This window comes from Cebus imitator, unplaced genomic scaffold (assembly GCF_001604975.1).
Source record: "Cebus imitator isolate Cc_AM_T3 unplaced genomic scaffold, Cebus_imitator-1.0 Scaffold91, whole genome shotgun sequence".
NCBI lineage: Eukaryota > Metazoa > Chordata > Mammalia > Primates > Cebidae > Cebus > Cebus imitator.
In genome coordinates, this window is record NW_016107406.1 from 3,603,637 (window position 1) to 3,619,167 (window position 15,531).

Consider the following 15,531-nt stretch of genomic DNA (forward strand, 5'->3'; position numbering starts at 1 on the left):
GGGAGGCAGAGGTTGCAGTGAGCCAAAATCATGCCATTGCACTCCAGCCTGGGTGGCAGAATGAGACTCCATCTCAAAAACAAACAAACAAAATAATCACTCCTGGGGCTAGATCAAGCTGATCACGTGAAATGCTCTCTGACAGCTTGTGCATTTTGAACCAAACCTGAGACATTTTCAGTCCAAGAGGAAACGTTCATGTCAGCGCCCTGTGGAAATGCCCACCTCCTGGCCAGACATGCCCTCCTTTTCCCTGACTTTTCCACAGTGGGGTTACCATAGCAGACATTTCAAGAAATGCCTGTGGAGGACCTGTTGAAATAGTGCATGCGGAGGGCCAGCTGGGAAGGGCCAAGCCGCAGATGAATGCTGGCTAACCTGCAGCATGTCAGTCCCTTCCTCAAGAATCATAAGGAGACGGAAGCCGTTTATGGGCCAGGTGCGATGGCTCACACCTGTAATCCCAGCACTTTGGGAGGCCAAGGCGGGTAGATCACTTGAGGCCTGGAGTTCGAGACCAGCCTGACAAACAGGGTGAAACCCCGTCTCTTCTAAAAAGACAAAAGTTAGCCAGGCGTGGTGATGGGTGCCTGCAATCCCAGCTACTGAGATAGGAAGGCTGAGGCAGGAGAATCACTTGAACTTGGGAGGTGGAGGTTGCAGTGAGCCGAGATTGCACCACTGCTCTCCAGCCCGGACGACACAGTGAGAGTGTCTCAAAACAAAAACAAAAATAAGCCAGGCGCAGTGCCTCATGCCTGTAATCACGGCACTTTGGGAGGCCGAGGAGGGTGGATCACAAGGTCAGGAGTTCGAGGCCATCCTGGCAACATGGTGAAACCCCGTCTCTACTAAAATACAAAAAATTAGCTGGGCATGGTGGCACATGCCTGTAATTCTACCCACTCAGGAGACCGAGGCAAGAGAAGCACTTGGACCTGGGAGGTGGAGGTTGCGGTGAGCCGAGATCGTGCCATTGCACTCCAGCCTGGGCAACAAGAGTGAAACTCCGTCTCAGTAAAACAAAAACAAACAAACAAAAATTGTGAGGAGTCCCCTTTGCCCTCGAAGTAAAGGCTGCACACCTTCAGGTGGCCTCTGCCATCTGCACCCATAGGGCAAAAGGAGCCAGAGGCCTGAGATGGGCCCTCAGGTGGCAGTGGGAGGCCTCTGCTCGAACACTGGGGTGCCCCACTCCTTACTTCTTGACCTGGTTTTATGGGCAGACGGTTGAGCTACAGTCCTCTGCACATGTGCCTTTTGCTTCAAACTTTTCTGTGTGCACTTTCTTCTGCCTGGAATACTTTTCCCTTTTCCATGCAAACCCCAATTCCAATACCGCCTCTTCCTTCAGTTCCCTCGCTCTCCCGGGGCCAAAAGTCATCTCCCGCCTTCTGTACTCCCACACCCCTTATCTGTTGCTCTCTTGCTACCTTCTACTTCCTGCTTGCTCTTAAAGTTGCTTGTGTATCTGGCTTGTCTTCCGCACCACCCAGAAGGCGCCTGAGGACAGGACCATGTCTTCGCCACTCCTTAGCACTGGCAGCTGTGCCTGGGGGCCGTCTTGGACAGTTAGGGGCTGTGTGGACTGCGGGGCTGTGTGTGAGGTGGCAGTGGGTAGGCAGAGACCCCCATGACTTTTCAAGACCTTGAAGAACCTGGGTGAGACACAGTGGTGAGGCTAGGCATGACGCCCAGCCGCAAGGGTCAGAAGGCTCTGCTTGAAGGGAGCTTGGGAGAGAGACTGGGGAGCGGTGGTCCTCAGAGTGTGGCCCCCAGACCAGCAGCAGCAGCATCGCTTGAAAATGTGTTAGAAATGCAGATTCTTTTTTTTTTTTTTTTTTTTTTACAATAAGCCTTTTATACTCCTAAGAAATGCAGATTATTGGCCCCAGCCCCGACTTATTGAATCAGGAATTCCATGGGTGGAGCCCAGCATGCTATGGTCTAAGGAGCCTTCCAGGTGATTCTGATGCACAGAAAACTTTGAGAACCACTGCCATAGAGTTAGAGATCGTGACCAAGATGGGAGGTCAGATCGTGCCGTGGGAAGCACACGGGCTGTGGAGTCAAACCTCCTAGGTTCAAAGCCTGGCCCTGAGGTTTAATGGCCTGGTGAAGTGGGGCTCAGTGAAACCACCTCTTAGGGCTGTCCTCCTCCCATAAAGTCAGCAGTGGTTCCTAAGCTTTCATGTGCACAGGCGTCACCTGGGGTGCTTTTTAAAAATGCAGTTTCCTGGGCTGGGCACGGTGGCTCACGCCTGTAATCCCAGCACTTTGGGAGGCTGAAGCAGGTGGATCACGAGATCAAGAGATCGAGATCATCCTGGCCAACATGGTGAACCTAAAAATACAAAAATGAGCCAGGTGTGGTGGTGGGTGCCTGTAATCCCAGCTACTTGGGAGGCTAAGGCAGGAGAATTGCTTGAACCCAGGAAGTGGAGGCTGCAGTGAGCCAAGGTCACGCTACTGCACTCTAGCCTAGTGACAGAGTGAGACTCCGTCTCAAAAAAAAAAAAAAAAGCAGTTTCCTGACATTTCAGAAAATCGAATTCGCAGGCTGGAGTAAGGTTGAGAAATCTATATTTTAAATAAGCCCGAGGTGGTCCTGATGTGAGCAGGTCAAGTATCATTCTGAGAAGCCCTGATGCAAAGGGCCATGTGTGACACCTTTTATGTACTAGATAGTCACAGTGGTGGCTGCAGCTCTGATGCGAGAACACATCAGGGGACATTGGAACAGTTGGGGCCGGCGGATATGCTGGTCTGAGGAGAGAGAGTTCCTTGTGTGCTTCCTAACGCCAGCATTTTCATCAAATGAGTCTGACCTGAGAGTGATGTTGAAAGGGCAGACACGAGCACTGGGAGCCAGCGTGAAGGGGCGGTACTTCCGCAGCGGGTTGTTCAGGGCCTGTGAGTGTATGTGCCTCTTAGGTTTGGGAGGGCGGCTGCTCCCTCTTTCCTGGCTGGTGTAATTGTGCTTCCCACAGGGAGAGTTGGGCTTGTGGGTGGAGCAGGGCTGGAATGTCAGGGACTGGTTCCAAAGTTGGTTTTGGCAGTGGGGCCAGGGAAAACTAGGTGGCACCAGATTCTGGTGTGGAGTCTCAGGAGTCCTCCTCCATCAGCCTCCTTGATCACTCACTTTTGGAGGTATGGAGGGGCAGGGACTACTGCCTTGTCTGGAAGAGGCCTGGGCTGCTCTGACAGTGTCTCTTTCCAAGGCAGGGGTGCGGCGCACTCGGTGGCTGGGTGCCCTCCAGCATACTGTTCCCCTGGCCACCACCAGGGGCCTCTCTTCGAGCCTTGGTGATCGGGCCTTCAGCTTTGCTCTCCTCTCTGGGCCCCTGAGCCTCCTCAGCACGGTCCAGCCTGGAGGTGACCTGGAGCAGGACTTGCCCGCCTGCAGGGCCATGCCTGTGATCTCAGCTTCAGCGGCCTTAAGCACCAAATACCATTCTGCCTTCCCTCCCCAACCCTACCTCAAGACAGCTAGCCTGAACCGTGTTGTGGGCCCCTCCTCTGCCCGGCCCCCAGCCCTCCTTCCTCACTGGCCATGCTAGGAAACACAGGTCATGGCTTAGGAATGTGACCTCGGGCAGGGGTGAGGTGATAGGAAGAGGGAGAAGGACACGTGACCCCTGCTCAACAGTCCCCCTCTCTCGCGCTCTGTGTCCAAGCCCCTTCCCCTGTGTGAAGTACCGCCCCTTCACACTGGCTCCCAGTCCCCCATGCTGACCTCATGCTTCCCCAACCCAGATGCAAATGGGTGCTCATGATAAGGGGCCATTTGGGGGAGGCAGCCCCTGCTATCCTCCCTAGTAGGGTTGATGAGTGACAGGCAAGTTGCCAACAGGTTCCCTGGCAGAATGGTAGGAGGGCTGCATGTGGGCTAAGTGCCCTGGGGTGGCTGCTGGCCAGATCTTCCATGGCTGGGATGAGGGGCAGAGGCGAGATTCTGGGCCCCCTCAGGTTCTTCCCCCACCTCTGGGAAGGAGGGCAAAGGTCTTGACAGTCCTCTGATTTTCGGGGCCAAAGAAAACAGGTACGGCCTAGTTCTGTAGTATTTGAGGCTCCTTAGCACATTCTCAGGTCAGGGATCTTGGTGATTTAGTCAGAGCAAGGGACAACCCAGGGAACAGTTGCCACAGGCACCTCCTTTGGCAGACATGTCGGAACGAGTGGGTCAGGGCACGCATCCCGCGTGGCACAGTGCAGTGCCACCCCTCCCTGTCTTGCTAGGGGACAGAGGCCCCACATCTTGAGTCAAGGTGCCTCAGAGGGGTCTTTGCTCTTGTCAGGTTCCGGAGCTGTAAGGAGAGAAAAGACAGATCCCGTGGGTGGCTTGGGAGTGAGCAGTGTGGCTAAATCCAGACAGCCGCACTCCGCCCTCCCCTCTCCCCTCTCCTCCCCCTCCACGCCAGGGCCCAGGCTGCCTGTGGTCTCGGCAGGCACCACCTTCCCAGCCAGCTGCCTGCCTGCCTGCCTGCCATCCAACCTCCTCCTTCCCCTCCTCAGGCATCTTCCCCTCCCCCAGGGCCTTCTCCGTGCAGGGCCTGAGCTGGGTCAGCCGAGTGAGTGGGGCTAGGCAGGCTGGACAGGCCCGGCTCCTGCTCCCTGGGGAGACACACTGGGGTGGGTAGTGGGCAGGCAGCAGGAGGGTCTGGTGCCAGGGCAGAGCGTTCAGGACAGGCGCAGGCTGGGGTCCGTGTGCAGAGCCTCAGGGTGAGTTGGGGTATAGCCCTGCTGGGGTCTTGGGGTTGGGGGGGACCTGGGAGGGGAGAAGCCAGGGGACTGTGGCAGTTTCATGTCTGTATTTGGCAGTCGGATAGGAGCCAGCTCAGCTAGACTGGGCCCCTGGCCAGTTGCAGGGGAGGGCGTCAGGGCCCTGGGGACACCCCTCCCCTAAGGCTGACTCTGGTGCCCCCCTCCTCCTCCCCAGGCTGAGCTGCACTTTTCTGTGCATGACTCCAGCTCTGCTTTCCTTTCCCTCGAGCATTTGGGGGTGCAGGCTGTAGGGCTGTGGCCAAACAGGTGCCCCTGGGGTTTCCGCAGCAGGAAGCTGAGAAGGGAAAGGGAAAGGGGGAGGGGCAGGCTAGACGGTGCCGCCTCATTGGCCCTGGACTGAGGTCAGGATGTGACTTGTCTGTGGTGTGTGTTCCTCTGCACCAGGCCCAGCTGGCCTAGAAATGGGCTTCCTAGCCATGCTGCTCCAGGGTTCCACAGACATGCATCCTCTGCTTTTGGAGCCCACAGTTGGTGGTCTAGGCCCCTAGTCCATGTCAGGAATGTGGGTTCCCTGCTCCAGTGGAATTTTCTCGCCAGGCCCAGGAGCAGCCACTCTGCTGCATGAACCCCTTGCCCCAGGCCTTTCCCTATGGTGTCCCCTCATGGGAGGATCAGCAGGGTCGTGTTGGCAGAGCCAGTGACAGAGAAGGTTCCAGGGGCTCAGGGAGAGAAAACAGCTGAGTGACATCGCAGGAGCCTGGGGGTGAAGTCAGGGCAGGGCTGGCCTGTGGGGACCTGCCCCAACTCCTGGGCTCTGGGTCACATTCCAGCCAGCTCTCCCAGGCTCTCTGCTCATCTTCCTCCATGGCAGCTGTCTCTGTCTGTCTCCAGGTGGGTCTACATCCCCTTTTAGCAGCCCCATCACCTCCGACGAGGAGTACCTGAGCCCCCCAGAGGAGTTCCCAGAGCCTGGGGAGACCTGGCCCGGAACCCCCACCATGAAGCCCAGTCCCAGCCAGAACCGCCGTTCTTCCGACACTGGCTCCAAGGCACCCCCCACCTTCAAGGTCAGACCCCTGAGGCTGGGGCCCAGCCTCCTGTGTGCCCCCGTTCCTTTGGGTGCCCCTTGTTCTTGGGGCCATGCTCAGGCACCAGCAACACCTGGAGCTTTGCTCCCATTCAACCCTTCTTACCCAGAACCAGTCTAAGTCTGGCTGTGGAAGAGACCTCCATCCCAGATTCCACAGCCCCCAGGACCCAAGGCTCTGCCCTGTCTCCCTTGACACTTTGGGGTACCCCCTTCAGGTCTCACTTATGGACCAGTCAGTAAGAGAAGGCCAAGATGTCATCATGAGCATCCGCGTGCAGGGGGAGCCCAAGCCTGTGGTCTCCTGGTGAGTAGCCGCACTTCCCACCACCCACGGGCGACTCCATCAGGCTTTGGCTCTGGGAGATCTGGCTTTGGATAGAAGGAACTGGAACCTTTGTGGGGTTCCCCATGATCTGCCTCTGGGCCCCATCTTAGGGATAGCAGTGTACTCCCCCTAGGACCCTGTCCCTTGCCCCGCGTTACAGGCTTATTTAGGGCTTCCCATTCTGGGGAGGGGTTTGGGTCTCATGTCTGTCCATTTGGGATAAATGTCCGGGCGCAGTGGCTTATGCCTGTAATCCCAGCACTTTGGTCGGCTGAGGCAAGTGGATCACTTGAGGCCAGGAGTTTAAGACCATCCTAGCCAACGTGGCAAAACCCTGTTACTACTAAAAATACAAAAATTTAGCCAGATGTGGTGATACACGCCTGTAATCCCAGCTACTCGGGAGGCTGAGGCAAGAGGATCACTTGATCCTGGGAGGTGGAAGGTGCAGTGAGCTGAGATCTCACCACTGCACTCCAGCCTGGGTGGCAGTGAGACTGTCTCAGAAACAAAAACACCCCCCTCCCAAAATTGGCAAGGAGCAAGACATTTCAGAGGCCAAGGAAGGAGGATTGCTTGAGCCAGGGAGTTCAAGACCAGCCTGGGCAACATAGTGAGACTGTTTCTACAAAAAAATTTTTTTTTAATTAGCTGGATGTGGTAGTACATGCCTGCAGACCCAGCTACTTGTGAGGCTGAGGAGGAGGATCGCTGGAGCCCAGAGTTTGAGGTTGCAGTGAGCTATAATCACGCTACTGCACTCCAGCCTGGGTGATATAGTGAGACCCTGTTGCTGAAAAAAAACCACACAATAATTTGTTTCTCAGCTGCCAGCAGCCCAGAGTTAAATGTGGGTCTCAGCAGCAGGGCCTCGCTCACCCCAGGTGCCTGGAACATGGATTACTCAGCTTGCTTATTTTTTATTGGTTTGAATTCTGTTTTTCATTTTTAATTGATTGCCTGGTCCCCACTATGATTTTCTTTTTTTGAGACGGAGTTTTGCTCTTGTTTCCCAGGCTAGAGTGCAGTGGCATGATTACTCTGCCTCCTAGGTTCAACCTCTGCCTAGATTGAACCTCTGCCTCCTAGGTTCAAGCGATTCTCCTGCCTCAGCCTTCTGAGTAGCCACCATACCTGGCTAATTGTGTATTTTTAGTAGAGACAGGTTCACCATGTTGGCCAGGCTGGTCTTAAACTCCTGGCCTCAGGTGATCCACCCGCCTTGGCCTCCCAAAGTGTTGGGATTACAGGCGTGGGCCACCATGCCCAGCTCCCACTGTAATTTTTTTTAACATTGTAAGTTTTTTCGTATCCTTTTTGGGAAGTGGGAAAGCTATCTATCTGTTATAAATATATAAAAATAAGACATGGAGAAGTTTAGGAATTATTAAGAGCTAGCCAGGCACGGTGGCTCACACCTGTAATCCCAGCACTTTGGGAGGCTGAGGTGGGCAGATCATGAGGTTAGGATTTCGAGTCTCAAAAAAAAAAAAATTATTACGAGCTAAATAGGGCCAAGCATGATGGCTCAATGCCTATAATCCCATCATTTTGGGAGGCCAAGAGAGGAGGATCATTTGAGCCCAAGAGTTCAAGACCAGTGTGGGCATGGTGAAACCCTGTATGTACAAAAAATACAAAAAATAGCCAGGCATGTTGGCATGTGCCTGTAGTCTCAGCTACCCAGGAGGCTGAGGTCAGGGGATCACTGGAGCCTGGGAAGGTAGAGGTTGCAGTCAGCTGCGATTGTGCCACTGTACTCCAGCCTGGGTGACAGAGCAAAACCTTGTTTTTAAAGAAAAGACAGAAAAGAAAAAAGAGCTAAATAGCATGGCCCTACCTCGAATGTGGCAGGGTTCTGAGAATGGAGAGCTCCAGGCAGTCAGAAGTGACCTGGAAGCTCCTGGAGGTGGGTGGGATGGCAGAGTCAGGGTCAAAACCTAGCTCTGGAAACCAGGGATGCCCGCAGTCAGGGGACAGCTCTGGAGACTGGGCAAACTGCACAGGGAAGGAGAGGCCTGCGTAGAGCTGCAGCCCCAGGTCCTGCACACACAGATCAGGGCCCTGAGCCCTGGGACTGAGTTCTTGCCCCTCTGACAGGCTGAGAAACCGCCAGCCCGTGCGCCCAGACCAGCGGCGCTTTGCGGAGGAGGCTGAGGGTGGGCTGTGCCGGCTGCGGATCCTGGCTGCGGAGCGTGGCGACGCTGGCTTCTACACTTGCAAAGCGGTCAATGAGTACGGCGCTCGGCAGTGTGAGGCCCGCTTGGAGGTCCGAGGTGAGTACCTTATTTCTCCACAAACACCCACCTGGCCCTGGCCCCTTCCTTCCGCCACTGTCCACTCTCACACAGCCTCAGTTACAGGATGCCACCACTGAAAGGGCCTTACGGGGACCCCTAGTCCAGCTGCTTGTATTATTGTTGAGTGAACCAAGGCCCAGAGACAGGAAGTGACCTGCCCAAAGCTGCACAGCACATTGTTCCGTGCTCAGCTTACTACACAACCCTACCTTCCCTGTTGTTCTGTCACAGAGCCCTGACAGCAGCCAGAGACCCTGCACCCGCCACTGGCCAAGCTCTCTCTACACTCTTCTGAGCCTTTGTCTTGGTGCTCTGCCCAGGAAGCTCCCTCATCCCCCTCCCCCTCTCCTCTCGCCCCCTTGCCCACACTCCCATCCCATTGTGCAGAAGCTACTGTGAGGTAGCGGTGGGGAGAGTCTGGTGGCTGGACCCGTTCGGAGGGGCCCTTGGGGTGGGTGAGGCGTGGAGCATCACAGGGACCCTGGGGTAACAGGGTGAGCACAGCTGTGACATGTGAAGATGCCTGGGCCCCCAGAGCCTGGGACATAAGTGCAGGGGCCCTCTCAGGCAGCAGACATGACAGGCCCTGGCTAGGGGGCCCTCGAGGGCCTGTGGATTTTCCTCCCCGAGGGCCAACCGTTTATCTTGCCTTCCACTTCACCCTGGCCCTCAATGGCTCCTCGGGTACTCTCCTCGCTTCTCACGCAGCCCCCAGTCTCCCACCTCCCACCAAGGCTCAGCGCTAGGACCCTGACAGTCCCTCTGCTGGTCCCCTGCCTCAGTTCCCCCCCTCTACGCCTGACGTTCCTATGATTGCCACCTCCTTGATCTCCAGATTCTTCAGCCCTTCTCCCCGGCCTGCTGCTTCTCCAGGGCCTGGCTCTGCCTCGCTTCTCTGTATTAACCCGTGTCTCGGTGCTTCTTTCTCTTGGTGATTCCTTCCGACACCCCCAGGCTTTGGGGTGCTCCTGAGCCCATGAATGCCTGGTTGCCTGGGGTCTCTGCCTGCCCAGGAACCCTGAGGACCCAGATTCTGGCTGGCTGCCAGCCCACCCAGCCCAGAGCTAACTTTTGGGGAGCCAAGAGTGGCTGTGCTGCCCTGGCAGTGTGAAAGGTGGCCCTCCATGCAGAAGGGCCCTAGCCAGGTCTGCGTGCGAGCGTGTGCATGTGTGTGTGTGCATGCATGCGTGTGTGTTCGTACGTGTGTGTGTGCATGCGTGTGTGTTCGTACGTGTGTGTGTGCGTGCATGAGTGTGTGCGTGCGTGCGTGTGCGTTCATATGTGTGTGTGTGTGTGTGCGTGCGCGTGCGTGTGTGCTGCACTAACCTGCCGCTTGCTGACTGAGGTTTTTGTCTGTACACAGGCGAGTGAGCTCAGGGGGCCACCTGCGCTCCCCCCGCTACCCTCCGAGCCGCGCCCCTGTCTCAGGCACCTCTCGGACCTCGCTGTGTTTCACTGCCTCCTGCCCACAGACCCAGGCCCGCCGGCCCGGACCCGTCCCAGCCTCCCCTCCCCACCCCATGTAGCCCTCAGGGGGATAGCCCATGGGCCCCTGTGGACCCTCCCTCCCCAAGTGGACACATGGCTGTGCAGGCCAGGAGGCCCACAGATGGACTGAGTGCTGGGAAGGGGCAGCTGTGCGGTGTATCAGCCCCCCAAGTCTCTCCCTGAAGGGGAGCACCGGGCGAGTGCATGTGCTACCGCTGCTACAGGCCTGTCTGTCTACCTGTTTGTCTGTCTGTGTGTCTGTGACAGTCAGGGAAGGATGCCTCTGAGCTGAGGTCGGGTCAGACACAGTGGAAGAGATTAGGGCTTGCCATGAAGGGGCCGGAGAAGCAGGGGCTGTTGACTAGGGCCTTAGCAAAAGGGGTTGGACACTGACCATTCCAGAAATGGGTTTCAAATGGCACAACACTTTCTATTCCGCAAAAGACCAAAAGCCAGAGACCCCAGGATCTGTGCTGATGAACCGCCTGGCTGAGCCCTGGCCCTGGCAGGTTTAGGGCCCATTTGGGGACCCCTCCTTCCCTGTCAGGGCCCAGGGTACTCTGTCTGGGAATGAGGGCGTTAACCAGGCTTGGTGCCAGGGCAGGGGCAGGGGGCCGTTGTAGTGAGCGAGGAGAGATTTGGGAACACCTATTTCTTAGCTCAAATAAAGTCCAGTTTGTACCCAGCTGGTGTGTTGTGGTTTTTTTTTCTTCCCGCCGCCGTCTCTGCCACCACAAGGCCCTCTCGGTTTCCCCTCCCTCGTTCCCTCTCGCCTCCATGAGTCACCTTCCCTGGCCCAGCTTGGATTGCCATCTCAAAGCCACGTCTGGGCTCGCCTTGCGGTCCTGGCCAGGTGGGTGGGCTTTCTCCATCTCTCCAGAGAACAAAATGCATCTCTCTCTCTGTGTCTGTCTGTCTCTCTGTGCGTGCGTATTATGTGTGTCTCCCTTGCCCTATGTGTCTCTGCTCTGTGCGTGGCCCCCGTGGCTGCTTTCCCCTCAGCACACCCTGAAAGCCGGTCACTGGCCGTGCTGGCTCCCCTGCAGGACGTGGACGTGGGGGCCGGGGAGATGGCGCTGTTTGAGTGCCTGGTGGCGGGGCCCACCGACGTGGAGGTGGACTGGCTGTGCCGTGGCCGCCTGCTGCAGCCTGCACTGCTCAAATGCAAGATGCATTTCGATGGCCGCAAATGCAAGCTGCTGCTTACCTCTGTGCATGAGGACGACAGTGGTGTCTACACCTGCAAGCTCAGCACGGCCAAAGGTAACTCCCCACTCAGGCCTTAGTGCTGCCGTGGGTGCCCAAGAGCTGGAGGGAGGTGACTGGAGGGGGCAGAGTAAGATGCCCAGGAAACAGAGCGCCAACCCCTAGGTGAAGTGTGGGGGATGGGAGCTAGTGCATCGCTCCGGCCTCAGTAAAATGCGTGCTTAGAGTAGTGAGTAGCACAAAGGAAGGGCTAAGACTGGGTTAACTGTTCCTAGGAGGGAGTGCATCTGCTGAGGTGGACGTGGGTTCCAACACCTGCCCGGCATTCACCAACCACATAACTTTGAACAAGTCACTTTATCTCTCTGAGCTTTTTAGCCTGCTCATCTGTGAAACAGGGATGGTGATCATGCCTCCTTCGTAGAGGGATTGGTAGGATGAATGAGATAATGGATGTAAAGAACAAAGCCCAGTGCCTGTCAAAAGGGCCTTACCAGGAGGGGGTGGGGCACTGACCATTCCAGAAATGGTTTCAAATGGCACACCTGCCTAATAAATGCCAGCCATTGTTACCACTGATGATATCTCTGACCTGGGCCTGTCCTCATGAACAGCAGAGATGATGGCACCTGCCTTGCCACATTGTGGGTGATGAAGACCTAAGGGGAAGCTGGAGGGACTTTGGAAGCAGGAGGGTGCATCGGGTCAGCATAAGGGACCCTTATCTCCTCCAGAAGCTTCTTTGGGGGTTGGTAGAGTGGGGTCAAGGGGCATCTGCTCTGAGTTGGGGGCAGGTGGCTAGGAGCATGGGCATGACCCCGGCACAGAGGATAATTATGAGAAGGAGATGGAGGAGGGGTGGGTTTGGCTTCTAGGACCCTCTCAGAGCTGGACTATGCTTCATCCAGGGTGGGCAGGAGGGAGAGAGCTGGGAGCAGGCCCTGGGTGCCTATGGAGTCCCCAGTCCACCATGGCAGCCTGGGCCCATGCTTGGTGACCTCACCCTCTCAAGAAAGTGGAGATCCGTGCATCTGGATCTGTGCCCACTGCCTCTGCTGGGCACCCAGAACCTTTGCTGGGCTCTGCCCAGGCTCCAGCCTCCTGCTCAGCCTTAAGTCAGGAGTGGCAGGTGGGGATGCCTGGGCCTCCTTGGCCTTCCCTATCTCTGAGCTGCCCCCTACCCCCCAGATGAGCTGACCTGCAGTGCCCGGCTGACTGTGCGGCCCTCGCTGGCACCCCTGTTCACGCGGCTGCTGGAAGACGTGGAGGTGTTGGAGGGCCGAGCTGCCCGCTTCGACTGCAAGATCAGCGGCACCCCGCCCCCTGTTGTTACCTGGACTCATTTTGGTATGGCCTCTTTGCTGCAGGTGTTGACGGCTCCCCGAGGGCCCAGGCAGGAATAGGGTGCATCCAGAGGGCCCTCACTGTGCCTGCTCCCCATTCCCACCCCTCCCTCCTGCAGGCCGCCCCATGGAGGAGAGTGAGAACTTGCGGCTGCAGCAGGATGGGGGTCTGCACTCGCTGCACATTGCTCATGTGGGCAGCGAGGACGAGGGACTCTATGCGGTCAGTGCGGTCAACACTCACGGCCAGGCTCACTGCTCAGCCCAGTTGTATGTGGAGGAGCCCCGGACACCCGCCTCAGGCCCTAGGTACCACCAGGGCCCCACCTGATGCTGGGGATGCCTGTGAGGGGGCCAGCCTGGCCCTGGGGTGGGAGGCATGGCCCTGGGCCTCTGGACAGCCATGCGGTCCTTGCAGCTCAAAGCTGGAGAAGATGCCATCCATTCCCGAGGAGCCGGAGCTGGGTGAGCTGGAGCGGCTGTCCATTCCTGACTTCCTGCGGCCGCTGCAGGACCTGGAGGTGGGACTGGCCAAGGAGGCCATGCTGGAGTGCCAGGTGACTGGCCTGCCCTACCCCACCATCAGCTGGTTCCACAACGGCCACCGCATCCAGAGCAGCGACGACCGGCGCATGACGCAGTGTACGTGTCTGGGAGGCCCCCGGGAGTGTCCCCCGCAGCACCCTCTTGGCTCGCCATGCCTTGCCCCTCTCCCCAGCTTCCCTCCGGACCTTCCCTCTGCAGCCTGACCAGGGACGGGGCGCTGGGGGGAAGGGAACCTAAAGGGACTGTGAGGTCATTGCCTCCCCCACAGCCCGTACAGCACTCATCTGCTGAGTCACCCCTCCGTGCCCATTGGCACTTACTGGGCAGGCAGCACAGTCTGGAACTCACCCGCATCAGGCCCATGAGCAAGTTACAGAAGCCCTCCGTGCCTCGGTTTCTCCTCTGTAATTGGGTTGTTATGAGACTGAGTCAGTTAATACATGTAAGCCCCCAGAGCAGGGCCTGGCAAAAGGCAAACAGTCGGGAGGCGTGAACTCTTGTTGCTCTTGTTTTAGTGTTATCATCAGTGGTGGCACTTCCTGGAGACACTGGCATGAAAAAGCAGGTGCGGGTAGTGTCTGGCATGGAAGGGATGCTCTGTCCAGGGTTGTTAACAAATAGCAAATGAAGAAGAAGGGGCCGGGGAGACACAGAGGAACACATCTGGGTTGATGTCCTCTCAGCCTGGGGTATTTTCTCATGGGACATCTCAGTTCTATCCTTGAAGGAATCTGAGTCTTGTGTGAGAAAGTCTGCCCACCTCCCATAAACAATGCGCACTCTTTGGCCCACAATGGTTTTCTCTTCCGGCTGTAACATGACAAAAGTTCGCCTTTATTAAGTGCTTTCTAACTTCCAGGCCCTGAGCACTAAAGGCATGACAAGGATGATTTTACCTTGCCACAGGCCTGTAAGACAGGTATTATTAGCCCCATTTACAGATGGGGAAACTGAGGCTTAAAGCAGTACAGGAAGCTGCCCAGAGGCAAGAAAGGACTGGCTGACTCTGGTGCCCAGCTCCTAACCAGGAGGCCCCTGTCACCCATGCTGCATTCTCACTGGCCACCGGGCCATCTCCAGTGCCACCACCCTGGCTTCGCCCCCTGCCCACAGCCTCCCATGGCTGTCATTCTCAGCCACAGGCCTCCCTGTCTTCCAGGCCACTCTGAGACCCTGAGTGAGTGTCTGTCTCAGGATCTGAGCTGGCGTCTCCGCTTCTGCCTGTATCTGGGGTCACTGGCAGCCCTTGGCTCCTCTTCCCTTATAAATAGCCTCAGCAGAGATTAATGAATGGGTGACTATTCTATGCGGAGATAACTGCAAAGAGAAGGGAGGGGTGTCTGGGGACATCTGTGACATGAAGGAGGACAGTGCAGGCCTCCTCACTATGTCCTCGCCAGAGACAGCCTCGTTATCATCCAGGGAGCAGGGAGTAGGGAAAGAACTTTGAAATCACATGGAACCAAGGTCAAGCCATCATTTACTGGCCATGTGACCTTGAGCAAGTCAGTATCTCTGATCTCATTGATAAAATGGGGATAATTTTGTAGGTTGTTGTGAGGATTTGGGGGAAAGCATGTCAGGTACCTGGTACAGGCTGGGCGCAGAGCAGACAGCTCTTGTAATATATCATAGAATGTATTTGGCACTTACTGTGTGTGAGGTTCTGGGTCTTGGGGGACAAGCAGATCTGACAAAGTCAGCCCTCTCTTTAAGGAGCTTGCAGGCCAGGTCAGGAGCTATGATTCATGCCAGAGGAAGAGCCCCCACCCACGAAAAGCAATGTGGGCCGGTGCCCGTCGATGTGCAGGCGAGAGGGCTGGAGTCCTGAGGGGAGTCAAAGGATGGGTGGCGAGCAGGCCAGGGGCAGGGGGCTTCATGGGCTGTACCCACTTGAACTATGTCTTGAAGGAGAAAGAAGCTTTAGGTGAGAGGAGAGCATCCCACAGAGGCGGAATGTTAGGAATGACCTGGAGATGGAACTCAGCAGCTCATGCAGGGGCCTGGTGGTTTGCCAGCATCCAGTTGCAGAGGAGCAGCAGAGATGCGGCTGGCAGGGGGTTTAGGTTGAGGACTTTGCTGCTCTCCTGGAGGGCTTCCGTGCAGCTGTGCTGGAGACAGGATGGCAGTGGCCTTGGTGATGGAGAAGAAGGGCTAGGGGAGGAACCATGAGAAGCTTTGTTGGAACTTTGTCATGGAGGTTGTGACCCCGCAGAGGCCAGTCAACAGGGACGGGGACCCCAGAGGGTGGCCCAGTGTAGGAGGAAGCTGCCCGGTCTGACATACTGGAGGGACAGACCAGAGGGGCCAGGGTAGAGGTAGACTTGGAAGCCAGCCCGGGCCTGGACTTGGAGTTTGCTGCACCATGGATACACTTCCTGCTCCCTGCCCCATCCTTCCCTAATAGCCTCCTCCCCGCAGTGGATGGGGGTGAGGGACCAGGCCCAGGATGGCATGAGCCTACCCCTCAAGGTATCCTCAGGGCTCAGGCCCAGTGTCACTCTCCCT

The 15,531-nt window shown here is 56.9% G+C and overlaps 1 protein-coding gene across 20 annotated transcripts in view; it reads left to right on the forward strand.

Moving 5' to 3' along the window:
• SPEG (striated muscle enriched protein kinase) overlaps nucleotides 1–15,531 on the forward strand; it is a 60,797-nt gene that overhangs the window by 23,125 nt on the left and 22,141 nt on the right. For 17 of the 20 annotated variants that reach the window (XR_005201360.1, XM_017535252.2, XM_017535255.2 and 14 more), the window contains 7 exons: nucleotides 5,617–5,792; nucleotides 6,031–6,119; nucleotides 8,241–8,416; nucleotides 10,931–11,191; nucleotides 12,323–12,481; nucleotides 12,597–12,786; nucleotides 12,896–13,119. Coding sequence is in view for 19 of the 20 variants with exons in the window: in XM_017535252.2 (XP_017390741.1) it covers nucleotides 5,617–5,792; nucleotides 6,031–6,119; nucleotides 8,241–8,416; nucleotides 10,931–11,191; nucleotides 12,323–12,481; nucleotides 12,597–12,786; nucleotides 12,896–13,119 (1,275 nt within the window). In the remaining variant the exon portion in view is untranslated. Of the gene's footprint in view, nucleotides 1–3,415; nucleotides 4,723–5,616; nucleotides 5,793–6,030; nucleotides 6,120–8,240; nucleotides 8,417–9,803; nucleotides 10,614–10,930; nucleotides 11,192–12,322; nucleotides 12,482–12,596; nucleotides 12,787–12,895; nucleotides 13,120–15,531 lie in introns of those variants that run through there. The other 3 variants (XM_017535262.2, XM_017535265.1, XM_017535264.2) reach the window with 3 other exon arrangements.